General features: G+C 35.0%; 1 protein-coding gene across 1 annotated transcript in view; it reads left to right on the top strand.

Moving 5' to 3' along the window:
• The window catches only part of SPAG16 (sperm associated antigen 16), a 774,014-nt gene that overhangs the window by 408,224 nt on the left and 341,342 nt on the right, over positions 1-24,448 (top strand). Inside the window, exon 12 of the mRNA XM_031451824.2 lies at positions 9,663-9,848. Coding sequence (XP_031307684.1) covers positions 9,663-9,848 — 186 coding nt within the window. The remainder of the gene's footprint in view (positions 1-9,662; positions 9,849-24,448) is intronic.

Genomic DNA, 24,448 nt, shown 5'->3' with positions numbered 1-24,448 from the left:
AACACAGTGAAGGGAAACAGGGAGAGGTAGAAAATTGGGGTGCTGCAATATTTTTAGTGGGATTGTCAGACGTTCTCCATGATAAGGTAAAGTTAAAGGAGTGGTTTTTGACTGAAGTCATGGAGAAATCGGTGGGAAATACAAGGTGGGTAGCATCCTGGCATCAGAGGAAATGTGTCCAGATGTCCTGAGGGGAGCACGGTTAGTGTGTTTGAGAAACATGGAAAGATGCTGGATTGGGTTGACTAGGACAGTCTGGAGCATGTGACCAACTATAAAATGAATGAATGCATCTCCTGTCTTGTCATCTCTTAGCACTTAGGCTAAATTCCAAACACCTCACCATTACCAATAAGGCCCTGAGTGGTCTGGTTCCTCTTGCTTCTCAGGTCTCCATTTCTACATCTCCACCCCTCTCTCCCACCATCCATTCTATTCCCCACCTCCTCACCCCTTGCCTCTTCCCCTTCCCCCATCCCGACCTTTCAGCTTGAGAAAGGCAAGGGCCTATACCCTGAACTTTGTGCTCTGCTTTACTTAGAACATTGGGTCAAAACAAAGGAAAAGAAAAGAAAGTGTCAAATGTAGAGGTCTTGAGATAGTTGAAAAAATTTAGATTTAATACCCTGAAAATAATTTTTTCTAGAAAGAAACCTAAGGTATGCATAGAAACTTAATTTTAAAAAGGATGAGAACAGCATTTTAGCAACTATAAATATATATCAAAATATTATTGTTACCCAAGTTTGCATTTTTCAAGAATATTCAATTTTAACATACCACACATATACATGTATATGCATGATAATTTGGGAATACTCAGAAGCATGTTGGATGCAGTAAGAAAACTACATACTAAAATATATAATCCCAAAGATTTAAACTGATACTTGAAAGTTTGAAGGCATTCTGGGGGCATCTCTATCTTATTTCCAGGATGACAGTGTTATTCATTATGTCCACATAAATTTTCATAAACTAACCTTCTAATTTCTATTCTTCCGCTTCTACAACCTAAACAATAACATAAATGCAAACTATAAAACAGAATAAAAAAATTAGTAAAATGTTAGTAGTTTCATATTCTATATATTCTTTCCTCTGTACCAGGATGTGTTGCTATATGTAAATTTGTTCATATATGCAACCCTAAACGATGCCATTCTGTTAACACAAATCTAGTTCCAAATGAACTCTCTCTGTCCTTACTACATATATCATTTATGCATTCACCCAATAAATCATGTATCTTATAAATACTGTATAATAGGCACAGAGGAGTGGCGTTCACTTGCCAGCATCTTGCCATTCCTATTTAATAGATAAAAGGTTGAGCTGAAAATCCCATTGAAGGTTCTCAACTGACAGAGGTAAACCTGGAGCTCCAATCAAATACCCACCCAAGAAAGGGCAGTAGTTTTGCAGCTGGGGAGGGAAAGCCTGTTCTTCCTTCAACACTCAGTAGTGCCTCTTTGCTTTTGCTGGAGTCTGGTATATTAGCACATATTTGTAATATTAGCACATAATGCTGTCTTTTGAGTCCACTTTGCTTATGATTCTTGGCTGATTCTAGATTTTCACACACACACACACACACACACACACACAAAGGGCATATCACTTGGGAGTAAAGGCAAGAGTATTTGGACATGGGCATCATTTACTTCAGAAAACCAACCAAGACCATTCTGTGTGTGAACGTGTACTAACCTTTGCTCTTGTCACAGTGATCTCACCCCCACCCCTCACCCCCGCCCAATGTGGCAATGGAACTCTGTCTCAAAGACTAAGTAAAGGTTTAGACTAATTTGTATGAAAGTATTCATAGCCTTTTTGTTTTAACTTTTAACTTAAAGCTTGGGGGATTGTCACAAACTGGGCACACTAAATATATATCAAATATAACAATGTTTTTCAAGTAATCTAATTTCCAAATATGAGTTTTTCTAATGTAATCATTTTATAAACCTAGTGAAACCAAACTTATATTTTTTACCTAATACAAAAATAGTGCAAGATTTTTAATTTAATTTAATTAGATTTGGTTACATGTTATTCTGCTTCATAAAATAATACATGTATTCTGTGGCAGCTGAGAACATTGTGAGTTAACTGATAGTCCTTTTACAAATTCAAATAGTCCTATTGAGCATGTAGACACAGGCAGATGAGACTACAATATAATGGTAGTAATTGGATTCCATTCCACTCTTTATGGAAATGTGGATAAGCAATTTCACGTAAAAACTAAACTGGAGATCATAAAAGTATCTTAAAAAAAAAAAAGTCTCTTTTGAATAATACCTGGAATTCAAAATGTGCTGTTGTAAGAATTCTCTCACTTAATCTTCAAAACAACACTTTGGGTTATATTGAGCAGAACTTATCATCCACATTTCCAGATAAAGATGATGAATTTCAGAGGTGTTAAATGGAAATGTTAAATGGCCTGTCCAAGGTCACGTACGTTGTCTAGAGGAGCCAGAGTGAGAAGCCAACCACATCTTCTGGCCTCTACACTTTCCACTTCCTATTTTGCGTTGAGGCATTGATTCTTCCCACTCCACCTCACTCTCATGAAAAACGTTAGCAGGTTTCTTTAAAAAAAGATAATTAGCATCAATCTGGAAGCTGTAATATATTCAGCTCTAAAAACTGAAGTCTTTTTAACAGTAACTAACTCTAATATTTCTGCAATTATGAGCTAAAATCTGAAAAGTGTCAATAATTTGTATAAAGAATATGCAAAATAGGGAATAAAGCAATTACAGAAAATATAAACTATTTCTAAAAATAAATGATACTTACTACTTAACTGTTTGCAAAGTATAAACTGGTTTGACCCAACCAAATTTGATATAATCTATTTGTAGACTGTTCATAAGCTGCAAAGAACTCATGTTAATATGAATAACATTTTTATAAAAGATAAATCCTGATTATAGTATGTCTTGATGTGGGTCTCTTTGGGTTCTTCTTGTTTGGGACCCTCTGTGCTTCCTGTGCTTGGATATCTGTTTCCTTCTTTAGGTTTGGGAAGTTTTCAGTCACGATTTCTTCAAAAACCTTCAATCATCTTTGCTCTTTCTTCTTCTGGGACCCCTATTATGCGTAGGTTTGCATGCTTTATATTATCCCACAGGTCCCTTATATTGTTTTCATAGGTTTTTATTTCTTTTTCTCTCAGCTGTTCTGATTGGGTGACTTATGTTGTCCTGTCTTCTAAGTCACTTACTTTTCCCTCTGCATTATCTAGCTTACTTTTTACAGCCTTTAGCTCAGCTCTCATCTCCGCAAATGAGTTTTACATTTTTAATTGGCTCCTCTTTATAGTTTCAATTTCCTTTTTGACATATTCTCTGTCTCTAGTCACAATTTCTTTTAGTTCCTTCAGTACTTTGATCACTCCTTTTTTGAAATCATTATCTAGTAGACTATCAAGGTCTATTTCATTGATTGTTCTTTCAGGGGATTTCTCTTGTTCTTTTAATTGGAAATGGTTCCTCTCCTTCATTTTACTTATATCTCTCTGGCACTATGGATTATGGAGTATCAGTTATCTACTGTGGTCCTGAAGGGGTTTATTTATTTATTTGTTTTTCTAAAGCAGATGTAGAAATAAAACAAAAAATTTAAAAGAAAAAAAGATTTGAAAACAGTATAATCAATAACAGAAGAACAAAACAGAAATAAAATCAAATTGAGAAAAATTTTTTTAATTAATAATTTAAAAGAAAAATTTAAAAGGGACTAAAAATAAAAAAAATTAAAATGAAAAAGAAAAAAGAAAAAAAAAGGTGGATGTATTCTGGTGGAGACTATGTGCTCTTAATAATTTTGTCGAGAGGTCCTTTTAAAGTATGGTTGGTTGCCAAGTTTTCCTTCCTTGCCTTTTGTCTGTTCTCCCTTTGGTTGGGGGTGTGGCTGTTGTTCCGGTGGCCAGAGTCTGCCCTGGCTATTGAGTGGGGCCTCCTTTTTGTTCTGTTTGTCGCCTCTCCTGCCCTGGCCCTCCTGCGTGAACTCTTCTCGGTGGTTCCAGAGGCCCTCCATTCCTGGTCTGTGCTGCTCCCAGCGATGGCAGGCCTGTGGGTCGCACCCCCTCCCGACACCACATCCCAGCGCGGTGCTTCTGTCGCCCCCCCCCCCCCCCCCGCGGCTTCCAGTGCGGCTTCCAGCACCGCGTGGGGTCCACGCTCTGTAGGCGGGCTTGTTGAAAACAGCCGCACCAGCCCTCGCCCCTGCTCTGTGCCAGAACTCCGCTCCTTATTCGTTTGTCTTAGAGGCCTGAGTGCACAGAGGCACCGGGGCAGAATGGTTCCCTCTGCCTGGGGCTGTCAACAAGCCTCAGTCCCGTCTATGAGGTTGCGGAGCCCCCCAGGTAAGGATTCAGGTTTCCACCCCACCTCTGCCTGGGAGCTGCGCACTGGAGAACATGGCGGCCGTGGCTGCGCCGCGCCTCTCTTCTCCCGAGGATGCGCCCGTAATGGCGCCGCTGGTCAGTGGAGACAGAGGCTACGGTGCCCTTCCCCAAGGGCACCCCAGCAGTGTTGCTTTGCTTTTTTCCCCTGTATTTTATGGGGGACCCAGGCTGTTCTGATCTGTACACCTTTCCAGCCATTGCGCACAGCAACCTGCAGTCCCCCGGGGTTGGCTCTGTACAGCCGGCCTGAGTCCACCTGGCTTGGGCAGCCTGTCCCAGCCCCCACCTGCCGGCTCGAGCTCGAGTCTAGGGCTGGGGGTCGCTCTAGGGCTAGGGGTCGTAGGGACCTTTTGTTCCTGTGTAAGTTAGTTCCCATGGTCAAGAGCTATTCCGTACAGATCCGAGCCTCGGCGCTTCCCCCTCCATCCTGCTGACCTCTCTGTTGGAGAGGGGGAAACCCAGCGAAGGAGCCCTAATTCCTCCTGTGCCACTCCTTCCCTGGTGGAACAGTCCCACACTATTTTCCTTTTTCTTCTTTCTTTTTTTCCTTTTCTCCTAGCAAATTTGTGGCAAATTTTGTCTTTTGAAGAAGGTGATGTTCTGTCAAAGTTCAGCAGGTGTTCTGATTGGCTGGATGGGTCTGTGGATGTCACTCTTGGTGTATTTGTGGGAGAGGGTGAGCTAGGAGCATCCTTGTACCCCGCAATCTTGGCCTCCTAGTTCTAATTATTTTTAAACATCCATTATTATTTCTTCTCTGATATGTAAGTTATTTTAAACTGTTTTAAAATCCACCAATATACAGGTTTTAAAAAATATGATTTTGTTGCTTATATATAGCTGTTGAATTATGGTGAGAAAATATAACTCCTAAGATAACAATTATGTTAAATATGTTGACTTGCTTTATGGCTTATATATTTTCTGCTTTTATAAATGTTCCGTATATGCTTGGGAAGAATGTGTAGTCACTAGTAATTTGGTGAACGATTTTTATATATGGCCATTAGGGTTGTAATTTTTATTCCCTAAATATCCACATCGTTATTAGTATTTTGAGTTTAGAATTAGAAAAATAAATTGAAAGAGGTGTGTAAATCTTTCATGTTGATGGCCGGTCATTTTTATTTCTATGGTTCTAACATTGTCATTTTTTATTAATTAAGATGCATTTAATATTCTTACATAATTTAGTTTTAAAACTTTTCAAGGAATGAAATGTTTTATCATTTTATTTATTTACATAGGAACTATCTTTATCCCTAATAACGCATTTTTGCCCTAAGGTCTTTTTATCTGATATTAATATACCTACTAAATCTTTATTTTCATTCCCTTTAGCCTAGACATCTATATTTTTGCTTTCCATCTTTGCATGTCCTTAGGAGTTTAGTGTGCTTCATGTAAACAATGCATAGCTTACCATGTTAGTTTTTCAGATTTAAAAATTTTTATTTTTTAAATTCCAATTTTAGTTCATTTGTATTTATTGATATTGTTATGTTTGATTTTTTTCTATTTTTGTTTTCTATTTACTTATTATAGTGCTGTTTTCTCCCTTCTTGCTTTATTGTGGGTAAATGTTTATAATCTGGGTAGAAGTTTCTAATTGTTAGCTTTCTTACCTATTTACTTTTTCTTAAAATGGCCTAGAAGTTATATACTCTTATTTCTGTTCTTTTAGTAGTTACCCTTAACATTTTACCAGAATTCCTTAATAAAGTTAAAAAGATTATCAATGTGGTATCTTCCCTTCTGAACAGCACAGGACCATTTTTGTCAATATTGTTGTTGTTTTCTTATTTTTATTTTTTTCAAGCATTATTGATATATGTAAATGTCTGGATATACTGACATGTTTACTAAATTCTGTGCTTACCCTTCCTTCATTTCAGATCTTCCTTCTAGGTTTTATTTTTCCCACTTAAAATACAGTCTTAGTAGTTCCTATAAGGGAGAACTGCTTTGTTTAGCTGAAAATATTTTATTTGCCTGTATCTTGAGAAAAATTGCTGATAATTGTAAAGTAACATTATTTTCTCTCGGCTCTTTGAAGAAATTCCAGATCTGCCACTTACTAGCTCTGTGATGTTCAAGTATTTGAAAAATAAGAAAGGTGCCAAAGTATTGGATGCTTATGAGGATCAAATATATATAATGTGCTTAGTAGAGCTCCTAGCACACATTAAGTGCTATATACATGAATAATCTCTCCTATTTTTTTCTCTTCTACGTATTTTTCCAGTTTTTATTATTGTTGCCTGTGGTGCTCTACAATTAACTAAAATTTATCTAACATTTATCTAAGATTTCTTTTTGTTTACACTATCTATCCTGCTTGGTATACATTTTTCTTCCTGAATCTATAGTTCTAAGTCTTACATTTTCTAGTTTCCGTAAATTCTCAATCTTTAGTATTTTGAGTGTTTTATGTATCTCATTTTATATTATTCTCTTCTGAAATTTTGACTAGGAAAATATAATCTTTTCTTTTATTTCATTCAGTCATGGACTGAATATCTAAATTCATATTTTGAAGCTATAGCCTTCAATGTGATGTTATAAGGAGATGGGACCGTTGGGAGATAATTAGGTTTCGATGAGGTCATGAGGGTGGAGCCTCATGATGAGATCAACGCCCTTGTAAGAAGAGAAATAGCAATCAGAGCTTTCTCTCTCTCTGCCATGTGAGAACATAGCAAGAAGACAGCAGTCTACAAGCCAGGAAAAGCCTTTACCATGAATCAGATTGACCTTTATCAGCCTCCAGAACTGTGAAAAATAAATTTCTGTTGTTTAAAACATCCAGTCTATGGTATTTCATTATAGCAGCCCAAGCAAACTAAGACATCTACTGTTTTCATTTCCTAGTCTATCTGTACTCTAGTAGAAGTAAATTTTTTTTTCATATTTATCTTCCAGTCCATTGACTCAGTCTTTTGCTGTGTCTAATCTGCTATTTAATTTATCCACTGATTTCTTAATTTCAAAAATTAGTTTTCTTTAATTTTTGAATTTTCTATTTTGTTTCAGATCTGATTCCTTATAAAATCTTTGGTTGCTTGATAATTTTATTTCAACTTTTCTTTCTTTATACACTTAATTCATAGTTATATTATGTACCTTATAATTACAACTAGTCTTTCAGGATATAAGTGTTTGTTAATTTTATTACCTCATCCTAAGTCATGGCTTTTGATTTCCCATTATGTGTGTAGTAACTTTTTTTTTTTTGTAAGAAACATATCTGGTGGACTTTATCTGGTGGAATGCTTATAGCCTAAATTTGAATGATTTAGTCTATATGTTAACAACCTGGTTCCACTTCTGCTTTTTTTGAGGGTTTGGCTTCTCCTGTTTGTGTAGAACCAAAGAAAATCCTGACTTTAACATGATTTAAAGAGCCTTTTGAATTGTAGTTCACCATTCTTTCTGTCTCTCTTGCTCTCTTTCAGTCCACAGAGATAAGCTAATTTTTTTGTGAACCAAAAATGTACAGTTTTCCATATTTCAATCCATGTCTTTTGAAAAGCAAAAACATTTCAAAGAAATTCTGAAACTCATATTCTATGCATCTTAGATTTGGTTGAGTTCATACTCATAAACAGCAATTTCAGTGTACTAAAAAATTATGAGAACATTGTTCATATTTATTGTTGACTAAATATCAATCTATGGCACATGTGAAGCTACTTACAGGTACATTATTCAAGTTGTAGTAGTTCCTCTGTGATTTTTGTTTTTCTTGTCACATGGTTAAAGCAAGAGTGAAGCATACAGACTTATCTGAAGGGGTTTTTCAGTCACAGGAAGAAATATACCATAGTAAATCTTACCCTAGAGTAAGACTTATGTCCACAATAACATGCTAGGCCTCCAGAAACACTGATTTGAGGAAAAAAAAAGGCATGGCTAAATTATTTCTGATAATTATGTTTGCTTGGATATTTTTAGCCAAATGTTCAGTTTATAACACTAAAAAGTAAAATTTTGAATGGCAAACATATGTACAAATAAACAACAGCTGCCAAGCAAAGGACAGTTTTTAGTATCTACTTATTAGTGAAGGACTGCCTTCATAGAGGACTTTTTAAGTAATTCTTAACTCTGCTAATTTGAAAAATTAAATAAATGTCCTTTAACAAATTTAATAAGAATCTCCTCACCCTATAATTCACCTTTCCGGCAGCACCTGTAAGCTGTCCCTCTTCAGTAGTTGTTGCTCCTCTGCACATAAAAGTTTTAATTCTCTCAGGACAGAGATAAGCAAATAAAAGCAAGCAAAACACTGGTCTTGATCCAAGTGCCATTTCCTTTCTTAGAAATATTGAGCACTTCTTTTCTTCATTTGTAGCATAACTTTTCACTCATTCATTTAATGAGAACTTCAACTGGTTAATCATAATGTGTGATGCTGTGGAAACAGAAGAGAGGAGACAGTTCCCCATCAAAAACACAGGGAAGGAGGCAAATAAGCAGTTCGTTATATTTAGCCAGAGAAAAGTTACTGTGAGAACACGTAGAAGTAGCAAACAATGCCAAAGGATGAGGAGAAGATGATGGAATTTAAAGTTTCTTGCAGTTGATATTTTACCAAAAAAACCTAGATGTTTCTATTCACATCACTGACACCCACTCATTTCTTAAACTAGCTTTTGTGTCCACCACTTGAAAGCCACTGCTTTTTAAATCATCTGCTAATGACTCATGTTCCGCCACCCAGCACTTCAAAATCTTCCATCTCTCAAGATCTAGCTCCAAAGCCCCCTCATTCCTGATTCACTTCTTCCTTCATCATCCAAACTGCACTCCAGCAGCATTTAATTAATCCAAACATAAGCAATGCTGACTCACGGTTTTGTATTAGGTTTTTGAAATTGTCTTAGCCCATGTCTAAATTTTCATTGTTGAGGCTACATCACTCACAGAACCTTAACATATACCCCTGAACCCAACATATGCTTAAAGTACTGAATTAATCTAGAAGAATATAGAAGAATTAATCTCGAAAGTGTGCAACAGCACTTTCTCTTATCAACTTTAAAATACTAAACAATATAAGTAAGTATCAAATTGTGTAGTCTCAAATAAGATAATTAGATTCAGGCATTTAGATATGCTATTAAAAGTAAAAATAACTCAGACAAACACACATGCATTACTCAAGAATACAACCATTCATAAAAACAAGTCATAAATGATATATTTATAACAAATTTCCTTTTTGTGTTCTTGCAAATAGTGGCAACAAATTGGCTACTGCAAGTGGTGACACTACAGTTAAATTATGGGACCTATTTAAAGGCAATTGCATTTCGACCTTTGAAGGACACACCCATGCAGTATGGTCCTGCACCTGGCACTCCTGTGGTGACTTTGTGGCTTCTTCCTCACTGGATACAACTAGCAAAATCTGGGATGTTAACAGGTAAGAAGTACTTTAAACATTATTGATACTCAATGTTGATAAATATACATAGGCAGTGTTTTTTTTTCCCTCAATTAAAAAAAATTAAAAAATGTTAATTGATAAAATTATAGAGAGCTACTTAAATAATCTCTGAAACCATTTCTAACTCCATTAATCTTTGTTGATATAAAGAGTCCTTTCTAAATGTAGGTCTCAAAATCAAGCCCGTATAATAAGATTAGAATTGCTTCATTGGAAAGCTGTTTGTTTTAAGCAAGATTGAAACAAATACTTTAAAGAGAGGTTTTTAGTTCTTGCTTCCACAGGACTGCTATCTCTCTGGATTATCAACTAACAATTTAATAGACAGGAATATGACAGAAATAAGTATTTCCTTTGTGCTTAATTTTGATGTATTATAACATTTCTCAAATTAAATGCTTCTTGGCAATTTACAGATTGTAAGAACTAATGCAATTACTGTCTGCAAAGTCCTGTACAATATTATACGGACATAGAAGTTTCATGTTTTGATCTTAATTCAAGACAGACATCTCTATTATGTTTTCAGTGTCAAAATACCTGTCATCTATGTATTTTTGGGTAATTATTCCATCCTGTTAGGTATACAAATAAGATAAAAAATGCTAGTATCAAATACCCTGATTGCTTTGGTTAGCTAAGGAAATAAAAATCATCAGTCAGACTTCTAGTCACTTGAATTATTAAACCAATGCCTAGATTCTGTATATAAATGGTAACAGCTCTTAAAAATTTAGGTAAACAATTGTTGCTAAGCCATTGTCATTTATTTCATAAGAGGAATATGAACTCATGTTAAAGGTGGATGCTATTGTTTTGGGGCCATGGGTAAAACAGGTACATTGAACAAATTTTCCCCATTCTTCCTTGAATCATGGGTAATATATTTCGAAGAGAGGGCAAGTGAGGTGCTTGCCAAAAAGTCAACAGGGAACATTAGTTGAGAGTATATGCTCTGTCCTGTGTGTAGGTTAATTATCTCCTAGGGCCGTGTACCAGGTATTATGCTGTTTTCTGACAGCACCAAACTCACCCTTCATTTTTGTGATGCTGGAAGTGGAACTTTGCAAACCACATTTTTGCTTTGCCAGCTGACTGTCTGTTACACTTTGATGATAGTGGGTGCTTATAGACTTCAAGGCTGGAGGAGATAGAGGAGACCTGTGTCTTTCTGTCTCCTTCCTGTGGGCTTCTTCTGGACTTGTAGTTCCAGTGAGCCTTACCCTAGCAACACTTCATCTCAGCAACAGCAGTGCGTTCTCAACACAGCAGGCGAATCCAGTTGACAGGTTTTCCAGTCCTTGCAGAAACAGCTGCATTATACTATCATGAAACATTAACTCCAGCAAAGAGGCACCCCCTTTTCGAGGTCTGTATTCCCAGCTCTGTATTCCCAGCTCTGTATGGCCCCTTTTCTAAGATGAGGAACACCTATACCAGCAGTCACATGCCCCCTCTTCAGAGGGCTGAGGTTCAGCTCTGCAGTGCTTCCCTTCAAGGTTCTAAATTTCAAAAATTCCACCCCAGTCCCTTTGTTCACTCAGCCCTATGGGTGGTAGCTCTCTCCTGCAGTGCCTTACTCCATGATATATAATGTTCTCTTTTTCCGTTTTGTAGTTATCTGGTTAACAACTTCATACATAGTTAACAATCCCATACATTCAGTTCTTGCTATTAAAACATTAAGTGCGAGTTCTGTCTCTTGTCCAGACCTTGAGAGATACAGAGCATTAATAGATACAGAGTATAGTCCACCTGAGTTACAAAGATAACAGCTAAATAATGTTTGGCATCTTCTGTATGAGAAAATTACTTCTAAATGATACATTTGAAACCTGTTTCTATCTGAACTAGTGACAATTTAAGATATGTAGTCTTATGGGTACCATTTGGTTGTCTGAAATAATCATTCAATTCTTAATTTATTGTTTCTATATTATACAGATTTTATAAATGTTTATTATAATGGATTACTTGAATAAAAAAATCATTTTATTGAGATATTGGTTGGCATATAAAAAGCTGTGCCTGTTTAGTGTATACAACTTGATGAATTTGGTGATAAATATATACCTGTGAAACCATCACAATCTATGAAGTGAACATATCTATCACTTTTGAGTTTCCTCCAGCCCTCTTTATTTATTATAATTATTTTTGTAAAAACATTCAATATAAGATCTAGCTTCTTTGCAAATTTTTAAGTATACAAACAGTATTGACGTTTGTGGAGTTTTTAAAAATTTTTTAACTGTATTGGTTTTTTTGTATATTTTTTATTGAAGTATAGTCAGTTACAGTGTGTCAATTTATGATGTAGGGCACAATGCTTCAGTCACACATGAACAAACATATATTCTTTTTCAAATTCTTTTCCACTATAGGTTACATAAGATACTGAATATAGTTCATTGTGCTATACAGTATGAACTTGTTGTTTATCTATTCTATATATATATCAGTTAGTATATGCAAATCTTGAACTCCCAGTTAATGTCTTCCCACCCTCTTTCCCTCTGGTAGTCATAAGTTTGTTTTCTGTGTCTGTGAGTCTATTTCTGTTTTATAAATAAATTCATTTGTCTTTTTTTAGATTCCACATATAAGTGCTGTCATAGGGTATTTTTCTTTCTCTTTCTGGCTTACTTTACTTAGAAGGACAGTCTCCAGGTCCATCCATGTTGCTGCAAATGACATTATTTTATTACTTTTTATGGCTGAGTAGTATTCCATTGTGTAAATATACCACAGCTGCTTTATCTAGTCATCTGTGGGTGGACATTTAAATTGTTTCAATGTCTTGGCTATTGTAAATAGTGCTGCTGTGAACTGCAAACACTGTTGTTACCTGTAGGCACTGTGTTGTACAGTTAATCTCTAGGATGTATTAATCTTATATAACTGAAATTTTAACACTAGTATCCAATTTTAATTTTTATCCCTTTAGTTTGGATGAGGATTTTAATAGAAGACAATGGCCCATTCTAAAATATGATGTATCTTTAAATGTCTTAATCATTCAGAGTGTTTAAACCAAACTAAAAAAAAAAAAATAATAAAACAAAACAAAACAGATTCCCGGTAGACTCAGCTGTACTTAGAACAATTTCAGACACTATGACTTGACAGCTTTTTGCCACAATCTTGATAATCCAGGTACTCTTTTCTAATTGAGGTCCAGTAGGTATTGACTTAACAAATCAAAATTGCTTTTGATCAGTGCCAAAAATTTTTATATTTCAAATTTCCCATCAATGTCAAGAACTCACCTTTATCATCAAAGACAAATTATACCAACTTTGAAGGGAAAGTAGTGGACAGATACTGACAAATAAGGGAGAAATTGATTGTATAGTGTCAGTTGCTAGAACTTTCTGAGTCATCATCAAAGCACTGAACTGTAATTTACAATTATTCATGAATCCTTACTATGTAGATATGTCTAAAACTAGTGTCTTGCTTGACAATTCCATAGATTATTGAAACTAGCTTGGTGACTTAAAGGGAGAGGTTATTTGCTTTAGTAACTTGATGCTGGTAGAAGCTGGGCAATGCTGGGTCATATCCTCTTATGTTGATACCACATAGTCTGAATTTAAAAAAAAATATTGATAGATCCTGGTGTTCACCAGAGAAGGAGGAATTTAGAATATATTATTTTTTTTTATATTTACAGCCTGCTATTCCCTTTGAACTCCTGGCTCAGCCTTGAATATTTTTAGTTGGTGTCATATCCCCAGCCCTGCAGCTCTTCCTGAACTGGGCATTACCTGCTAAGACCTTCTAATTAGCTCCTTACCAGAAGGTTGGATACCTGGAAATAGTAATTAATGTAAAAAATCTAGATCAAGAGCCATGTTGAGTAAATGCTAATAAGAATCTCTGAATAATACCTGTGATACTCTACAAAGTTTCAATGAATAATTAAACGTAGTACTTCAGTGATATTTTGAATGATCATTTATAAAAAGTAGAAATTTATATGTTTTAATTTGTAATCATTGATTGCTACCTTAAACTTTCAAATATATTCTTTAAAAATCAATCTTAAATCACACCTACTCACTTGAAGACACACACACACACACACACGCACACGCGCACACACACACACACACACACACACACACACACACACGCCATTGTATCCTAGGTGGAGAATGCTTGACACATGGCATTTTGGTTACATGAATGATAAAGGGAAAATCAACATATACATATGAGGAAAGTGCTCTCCTTGCTTCCATCCACACTTGAACTATAGTTTATTTATTTAATTGTCTTATCCTACATAAATCTATAAAGTGATGAGAATGGGATAGGAAAATCAGAAAATATCTCAATCAACTATAAAAAAATTATGTTTCTTTAAAGCATAAGATTGTCAATAAGTACTCATGAAGTATTCATCAAATGAATTTTCAGTGTTGGACTGTTATAGACATTAGATAAGACTCCATTACTGCCCTCAATGAGATTACAAGTAATTTAAAAATGCAGCAATTTTGAAACAGAATATGCGGTGCATCTATAATTTATAATATCAGATAAAAGATGTTCTGGTTGACTCCTGGATGCTTTTCTTCCATGGTAGCTGGATATTTGGATGCATGCCTACACCACAGTGTCATTTGTTGGAGAGCAGACCTTGTTTGTGCTTAGCTTGTAGTTTGAGGGGAAGAGATTGGGAACAGGCAAAATGTTACCAAGTGTAGCTGCGCCCACTGCTTTGAAGAAGCTATTACACAGGCAACAATTGAGTATTTGTAACAAAGAGGGAAACAGGAGGCTTTGTAGAATTCAACTTCTGGACCCCAAACAGTGGGAAGTAAATCTGCTGCCTTTATAGTAAGTGTGTTGTTTCATATGACCTCAAGATTATGTTGAGAGGGAAAAATAAAGCAGATTTAAGAACTATGTTTGGAAAAGTAATTTGTGATTACTGCTGCATTCTGTTGACTGGAAACAAATATATCAGAAACCTACCTAGTTTTTGAGAGAACTGTGTTAACAAGGAAATTATGACTCTATCCTTAACCCCCCCCTCCCTTGACTCTTCAAACTATTAAATAGTCCTCAGGACCCTGAACTTGCATCCAAAGAAAGTGAACTGCCAGTGAAGTCACAGAAAACAGAGCCCACATCAGATAGAGGTGGTCATAGAGGAAAATGGACAAAAAAGAACTTTGGCCATGGAACAAAGCCAGAGGCCACAGAGAACATTAAGCAGAGGAGCTCTTCTTAGCTAGAGATGCATGATTCAATCACAGGCTTTCTTCAGTGCCATGGCAAAGTTCCTTATGATGCCTGCCCAAGTTTCTATCACTCTTTGGACCAGTGACTCTTATGTATCTCCCATTTTTCCTCCTTTCTGTACAGGAGTTTGTATTGCAATTATTCTGTCTTCCTTCACCATTATACATTGTGTTTGTGATGGTGGGGGAGGCAAAATACTTGTCATCTATTTGGCTGGTCACTGGAACACAAGAGAAACCTCTGAACCCAGTGGAGCAGATTGTGTGTCATGCAGAGGTTGTGGACTGTGAGATACATGCAGTGAACGAGTGGGGTTGTGTTGTCTTCCTTTGAGGGGGAGTGTCAGTGAATACTCCGCATGCAAAAGGAAGGATGGCACAGATATTTGGTGGGCAAAAGGCCAAACTGTGCCAGAGACTGCTAGCTTTTCATCAAAATCCACTCTCTCCTTGTTCCATATGAACTGGACACCTGGCTGTCTATCTAAGCGGTGTTTCTCAGCCTCCCTTTTAATTAAGTGTGGTTATGTCACTAAGTTCTCTACAACAGAACCTAAGTTGAGATGATAGGTACCATTTCTCTGTTTTCTCCCTTGTGGTGGAATGGGATATAAATGACAGTGACCAGACTAATCTCAGAAGCCAGTCACTGAAAATTAGTGTGATTATCAGCCTGCTTGTTGTAAAGCCACCTCTATTCACTATCTCCAGGTAGCCTGCAATATTCTCTGGACTTGTCAGCAAGAAGAAAATAAATTTCTATTTTATTTGAGAAATTATATCCCCAGTCTATTTGATGTAGTACTTTAATCTGCCCAGTCCAATATAGGCACCCTGTGAATATTTTTCAGGTGATATGTTTTTTCCTCATGACATATTTATAAGGCAACTACCATAAGCCCCATAATATTATCAAAATTATTTGGTTAGGGTTGTGATAGAAATTCTGTGCTGATATTACATGGCTATTTAACTGCTTTTTTCCCTTGCCCCGACTCACTTCCCATCCTTAATGTCTGTTGCAATACTCTTGGATTCTAGGGCCTCCTATTTTCCATTAGCAATATCTGTAAATCAAATAATTGGTTTGCATGGAAGTTAATGCCCATAAAAGTAGCTGTAAAAATGCAACTGCAATATATTAGTGTTTCCATTTAGTGGGAGGCTGATTCAATAATAACGATTTCATTCAAACAATAAAAAAACCACTGAGAACCTCTATTTCATAGTAGCATTGAGTATACTTACTGATGAAGATCAGTTTTACTGATTGCAGTCAAGCTGATAGGATACAAAATAGTACCCTCCATGTGGTTGACCTTTTAATTTTGTTTTTTTTTTCAAAAAATTGTTTATAGATCCAACAAATATGCATTGGACATGTGTTATGTACATTGTTCTAGTCACTATGCTCTATCAGTTAACGGAATAGACAAAAACTCCTATATTCATGTATTTGGCATTCTGATGAAAGGCAGAAAATAAGTCAAATTAAAAAACAATAATGAATATTTAAAGTATTTGCAGGTGTTACATTTGGTAGAGGAAAAAATATGAAAGGTGGAAAGGAATAGTGGGCATTGGAAGGAACTGCAATTTTAAACAGGATACTCTGAGAAATTCTCACTGTAAAGTTGCCATTTGGGCAATCTGAGGTATGTGAGGCAATGAGCCAAGAAGATATCCAGGAGAAGAACATTCCAAGCTCTTCTGAGTAATTTAATAATTAATTGGGCAATCATAATCCCCAGACTGGACGAGATGAGAGAAACAGGTTAGAGATAAAGGGAGCCATTAAAATTAAGAAAAAGGAAATGTAAAATATTAAGATTCTCTTATGGTGAGTTATCTTCTTTTAATAGTATGTACTATTACTTTCTTTTGATCAAATAACGCACCAGGGTGGGCTCTAAATTGGGAGAAATGTATTTCTTTATTACAAAGTTAGTAATAATGAAATAGTATCAAATAAGTTACAAAAAGGGAGTGTAGTGTTTATACTGTATTTTGTTAATATATATCTAGGTTCTTTATGATACATATGCAAAACTGGATATGTTAGAGATGAAAGACATATTGTAAAATATTAATGGTTTTAAATCATAATAATGTAAGAAGAAGTATTAAGACTCAAGGGCATGGGTTATTGGTGCATTAATACCTGTCTCATATTGTAAAAACCCCCAGGTTGCCTTCTTGTACTTGAAAAGACACCCAAGGTATATATTAGTAGTCTAATAAAGCAAGGCTTTAAACATAATTATGTTACATTAAAAGAAAGGGTAACATTCTAAAATTGACCTCTTATGATCACTTTATCCTGTTCCATGGAAAATAAATCAGTTACTACATCTTCTTGGATTTTCATTTATATTCAAATGAATAATTCCCTCTTGAAATATAGGCTTTAAGAGATAGCTAAGTATTATTGAATAGAAATACATAGATAAGCACAAAAACTATAAAAAAGACAATAACATATTATTTTCAGTCATTTTCCTCCCCAAACAGTGCACAATTACTAAGCACTATTAAAGAAATATCGATTTATGAAGAAAAATATATTAAAACTAAAGTTCAAATTTCATTTAGCAAGTTATACATTGAAAAATCAAGCTCTCTCACAACCAGTATGGTTTTGTTTGTATGCATCAAGAATGCTTCAAGCAACCGTGTTCACTGTGATAAACTTGATGTGAACATTCTTTTGCATCAATATATATGAATTGATCAATAAGAGATAGATGTCATTAAGAATTTAATATTTAGCTCTTTACATTTATAAAACACATACTATTTGATATAAATGTTATAATTTGTATCTCACTTACACTAAATAAGGTACACTTTCTGTTTGTTATCTCACAAACTGAACTGAATCATATAAGTAACTGAATGAGTATCGGTGAAACTTAAAGATATTCTAATAAGAATGAATATATATATTTTGCAACATGATACATTATTATTAGCATCAATCAAAGCAAGCACATTAACATATAAAAAGATGCAGTACTCTTCTACCCCCTCCCCCCAAAAAAAGAATCTGGTCAATAGATGAGTCTTATCCTTCGATGATAATGACTAAGAGAATTCAATGTGTTTCTTCATTAATACATGTTAAAATGAATATATGGGCATAGTACACGTGAGGTAAAAGCCTAAAATTGCATGTACTTTTGTTTTTTTTTAAGTTTTGATATATAGTATGTGTGTTTGTGTGTATATACCAAAATGTTTATGAAGTATTAAAGTAGTGTGCTTAAATGTGCAACTCTAAATTAATTTTAGAGTGACATAAATATTTGAGTATCTCATATTTTAAATACCATCTAATCAAAATTATATTTATTTATTTACTTATTTATACTTTTTATATATATATATAAAACTCAAAGTTTATATATATATAAACTTTATATATGACTCCAAACCCCAACTTGTTTCAAAACCACTTATTTGAGGCAGCAAAAATGAAGTAATGCTCCTGAAACATTGTTTTGGAATTACTGAAATGTTTTTCACTTAAAGAAAACGCTAAGATTTGATTCAGTTTTTATTGAAATGAAGTGAATGTCCAAGTGCATCAAATCAAAATAAAAGATGTAAACTGGTTGATATAAAAATAGCAAACAATACAAATGTAGGTAGAATTAAACTACTTTCTTATATAAAACTATGTTGTTAGATGCAAAATACCTCCTGTTTAGACAATAAAATTGAATTTGTTCTCTTAAATGAAATACCAGGAAATAAAATTTCCATAGAGAAGCTAATATTGTTTCTTCATAGTATCTGGTGTGAGTTTGTACAAAATCCTAACATATATCAATAAGAGCAGAACTTAACTTGTTAATGTCTGTCCTGGGTAGGAAATGAACCAGACCTTCTTTAGTCAAGGAGCATGAAAGTTTTACTCCCTGGTCTGGCCTCTGATCCCCTCACAACCTGGAGTGGATCCTGCAGGAACATTACCTCTAGCAGAATTTCACCTTCTAGAAAAGTCATCCTTTCTCATTTGGCCCATGATCTCTTCAGTCACTTACTAGATTTGACTATGAAATTATTAAAAATAGTTTTGTAACAAAAATTGATTATTCATTTACTCAATTTTTACCAGTTATTCAGCAACTCATATCTCCGGAGTTGAGGATACAGCACTGAACTGCATAACAACCACAGCCCTAGTGCAGATTACAGTGTAGAAGAAGGTATTGCTGGTTTCCACACCTTATAAATTACTAGACAACTCTCTGACCTCACCATTGATCAAAAGATTAATTCCTTACCTTTAGAGATGTCAAGCAACTGTCACTGAGGGTGACTGACTTTCTGAGATGCCATGAGTGCATGCTAGTTCTCTACTCTTAGAAAGAAATAGAGCCTTCGGGGTAATAAGCTACCAATGAGGTGGACATTAAAAATGGTGCTGAGTCTTCTCATCTTTACAAAGATGCTTTTTTTCAATGGTATTTGGGTTTTATTAGTAGCCTGTAGGTATCCATCATGCACAAATGATCCCATTAAGATAGTTTAGAGTAGTTTTCACATGAAGAGTGAAATTTCCTGCTATGGTTCTATTTCAGTTTGGTTTGGGGTTATGGTGTCAGTTTGTTTTTTGCTTTGCACAAGGAAGAATATGATGAATTTTAAAATAATATGCATTAGCAAGAAACAATCTAAAATGCTATTCAGTAATAACAAATAGAAGTAATTATACTAAGATGTGTTGTATACCACCCTGCTTACGTTTTTTTTTACTTCTGGCTAGAAAAATCCATACCTATATTAGATTTCCTAAGTATACAGACAGATTCAAAGGGATCCAAAACTTGTATTTACTTATGCTAAGTAATGCAGACATTTAAAAATCAATCTTAAAAATATCAGATGAGTTAATTATAGTTGATTTATGTGTTATTGTCTGACTACGTTTCCAAGTAAAATTTCTTACCCATAAATTTAAAACTTAAAGTTACTGTTAGAAATTTATGTTAATTATCTAAATATAAATTTTAAAATGTGCAATGTTTTAGATGAGAGACACAAAATATATCTTTATATGAAAGCTATAGCTGCTGTAAAAGAAAGTGGGCATTTGACTTTATTTTTTTTTTCTTGATTATCTTTGCCCTGATGTCTGACAAGTTTTTAAAAGGATCTGATGCTTCCAATTTTAGAGGTGTTATATAATTAATTTCATTATCTATTTCTATAGTTATCATGTGACAAATTAAATGTACTTTCTAGAGAATATTTATGGCAGTATCCCCAGAATAAATTTAACTTCACTTTGAACTTTGCTTCACTATTACACAAATATAAATTAATATATCATAGGTATATGCAAAGCTGTAACAGTAAATTACATGTCTGCACCTTGAAGATGCTGCCTACATGCTTAATATTCATTATGAATAATAAGTCTCTTACACAAAAAATATTAACTAGCAAACATGTGGTAATTATTTATGTAGCCACCTCTATTCCTCGCTCTCATTTCCTCCTACTCATATCTAAGCAGGCTAGGATGTCTTAGACTTGAGGCTTTCAGTGATATCTCCAACAATAAATTACTTCTTTATTATCATGGCTCTTATTATTTATGTTCATATTCTTACCACTGAAATCTACCTAAGAACCCAATCCCCAAATTGGAATTGATTGTTCACCTTCCCTTAAAAAGCTATTAGGATTAATCCCATGTGACTAAGAGCCTTGCTTATTTGGGTCACCACAATAAAACCAACCATTAGATCCTAGATATTGTCCATGTATCCACCAGTCAGCTCTGATCTCTCGCTCACCTCTGATCTCCCTTCCACTGTATGATTTGGAATTCAGTGCCTGTCATCAGCAAAATATTTTATATCCTCTACTTCTTCACTGTTCTTGTTTATCTTAAACTGATCTCCCTTGAGGAGATGGGGTCCCTTTTTTAATGGAGTCTGTATCTCCCTCTCTTTAATTCTTTACAAAAAATTTACAGCTCATTATTAGTGGTAATCATTAGACCCAGTCTTTGAGTTACACATGTAAACTGTTTGAGTTCTATATACATTTATAATATATTAATTTATATATGTATGTATATGTATATATATTTAAAATAGCAAAAGTTAAATTTGCCTAGGATACTGACACTAATTTCCCTTACCACTGGGTATGGAGGTTTGCTCACTTATATGTTCCCAGTACTCAAACAGCTTGGAACATACTGGGAAAGTAATAAACATGTTTTAAATTAATATATAAATGAATGGTTTATGTTCCATCCATGCTCTTCATTGTCACTTCTAGATCACTTTCCTCCCACCTCCTCCCAAACAACAGAAGCACATGCTTCAAGACCGTACCATTAGCCACTCCTTCATTGGACAGCCATATGACGTCCTGGTCATCCCCATCAGGTTTGCAATTTAGCACATGCCTTACTGTGTTCACTGAGTGCAATATCAATATCCAAGCAGAAAACTGATCTCACATCTCAGACTTCCAGTTTCTTAACTTATGACAACTTTCAAATCTCTGTTTTAGGTTTTCTGCTTTGTGAATACTGTCTTCTCCTCTCCCTGGCTTGTATTCTCTAGTACCACCCATTCCAACAATTCTTTGATTACAGTGATATTGGCAATTCATTGTCTCCACTGTTTTTTCTCTTTCCCTGATGACAGCTTTCCTGTTTCTCCCTTCTTATCCAGAGTGAAATCCAAGGTCCATCACAGTGGTCTGTCCTTCCCACACAGGTTCGATTCCCTTGGTCCTCTCTTCCTCCACATTTCTTTCCTGTCAACACCCCAGTTCTGTTTAAACCAATTTCTCAGCCTGTTCAGCTGAACATGGATAAGAAACACACACACACACACACACACACACACACAGAATCATGCTAATTGGTCTCACTTTATATTCATAGCCTCAATTTGCAAGTTGAATCTTACTGCATTTCCTCTGTCAATTAACCTCCTGTCATATGAAATGAATATTTCCTCCCTTTCCCCTCTTTTTTTAAATCCCTAACACCCTTCCTACTCCTTTTTCCTCCAAGTTCATGACTTGGATATTTATTTCACTGATCAAAGCAATCAAAATAGAGCTTTCTAAACTTCCCACAACCAAATCCATCAGTTAAATAAATAAACAAACACACACACACACTTTTTTTTTTTTCTGGGTATTGGCTGGGTGGTTATTCTGTTCTGGGCTGGCTTGCCTGGGGCTGGATGGTTTAAAATGGACTGACTTACAAGTCTGAAGCTACAGCTGGGGCAGCTGGGGCCACTCTTCTTGTGTTCTTTCATCCCCCAGCAGGATTGCCTGAACTTCTCTCTGTTGTAGCAAAAAGGATTCCAGCAGTAAGAGAGAGCAAGCCCTAATGCGTAAGAGTTCAAGACTCTGCTTGTAACAGTTCCATTGATCAAAGTGAGTCACATGGCCAACACCAGAGTCAGTGTAGGAAGTGACTACACAAAAGTGTGCCTTTAAGGGGAAGAATAATGGCAAATGTTTTGCAAACAATACACTCTCTTTCTAATCCATTATTCCTCTTATAACACCTCTTTGTGAATGTGAATATAGCATTATACTTTTAACTATATTATTTATATATATTTTAACTATTATATTAGAGAATTCATGCCATAGGTATTAAAATAGACTTTTATGATCATTCCTAGGGGAAAATGGAGTCTGGGTTCTTGTCTCAATTTTTACAAATAGATTGTTGTTGGAGAAATTGTTGTTGTTGTTGGAGAAATTTATTGGAGTAATTTTAGGCTACTTCTCTGCTCAGTAATTTTAGGTGATCCCTATTACTTTTTTATACCTTTTAATTTTGAATTAGTTTAATACTCAAAATAAATTGAAAAATGAAATCATTTTCATGTACTCTTCATCCAGATTCCTCCAATGAAAGTATCCAATCATTGTATATTATCAGAACTAGGAAACTGACATTGGTGCAGTATTATTAACTGAAGCTTAGTCAAATTTCACTTAGTCAAATTTCACCAACTTCTACCTGCATTTGTGTGTGTGTGTGTGCGTGCGTGTGTGTGTGTGTGTGTGTGTGTGTGTAGTTCTATGATAGTTTATCATGTGTAAAATAGAGTAACCAATGTAACTCTACATAATTGGGATGCAGACTGTTCCATCACCACAAAGAAACTCCCTCATATTACCCCTTAATGATCACACTCTTCCCTCAGTTCTAACCCCTGGCAACCACTGATTCCATTACTATAATTGTAATTTCAAAATTGTTATATAAATTGACTCATACAGTATGTGACCATCTGAAATTGGCTCTTCTTCATTCAATGAAATGCCTTTGAGATTCATTTAACTATTTTGTGTATTAGTAGTTAATTTCTTTTTATTGTTAAATAGTAGTCCATTGTATGGCTAAATGACAGTTGATCTATTCACTCCTTGCAGGACATTTTGTTTGTTTCCATTTTGGAGATAGTACAGATAAAGCTGCAGTGAGCATTCATGTACAGATAATTGTGTGAACATAAGTCTTTATTTCACTAAGATACATGTCCAAGAGTACAATTGCTGGGTTGTATCATAAGTATATATTTAACTTGATTAAAAACTGACAGACCATTTTCCTGCAAGGCAATACTATTTTACATTCCCATAATAATACATCAGAAATCCAGTTTCTCTGCATGCTTGTCAGAATTTGGTGGTATCAGTATTTTTTATTATCTTAGCCATTCTGGTAGGTTTATAGCTGTATCTCATCATGGTTTTAATTTACATGTCTCTAATGGCTAATGATGTTGAACATCTTTTCAGATAAGTTGACCCTTGAACTATACAGGGGTTAGGGGTGCCAACTCCTACTCAGTTGAAAATTTATGTGTAACTCTATAGTCAGCCCTCTGAATCTATAGATTCAACCAACTGCAAATTTTGTAGTACTGTAATAGGTATCTATGGCAAAAAAAAAAAAAAAAATCCATGTAGAAGTAGACCTGTGCAGTTCAAACATATGTTTTTTAAGGGTCAATTGTACTTACCTGCCATCTGAATATCTTCTTGGTGAAGTATCTGTTCATGCTCTCTGGCCCAGTTTCTAATTGGATTGTTTTCTTACTGTTGATTTTCTGTTGAAAGTTCTTTGTATATTTTGGATGCACAACCTTTGTGAAAGAGTGTGTGTGAGGTTTAGGATAAGGAATTTTTTTTTTATAAATTTCCAGTTATTCCACACCATTTGATTAAAGTTTATAAGCAAAAACAAAAAAATCTGATTTTTGAGAAAGGCCCAAAGCAATTCAATGGAGAAAAGTAAAAATCAATAGAGTGTAT

Source organism: Camelus dromedarius, chromosome 4 (genome assembly GCF_036321535.1).
Source record: "Camelus dromedarius isolate mCamDro1 chromosome 4, mCamDro1.pat, whole genome shotgun sequence".
NCBI classification, from domain to species: domain Eukaryota; kingdom Metazoa; phylum Chordata; class Mammalia; order Artiodactyla; family Camelidae; genus Camelus; species Camelus dromedarius.
This window is presented reverse-complemented; position numbering and strand designations above follow the sequence as displayed.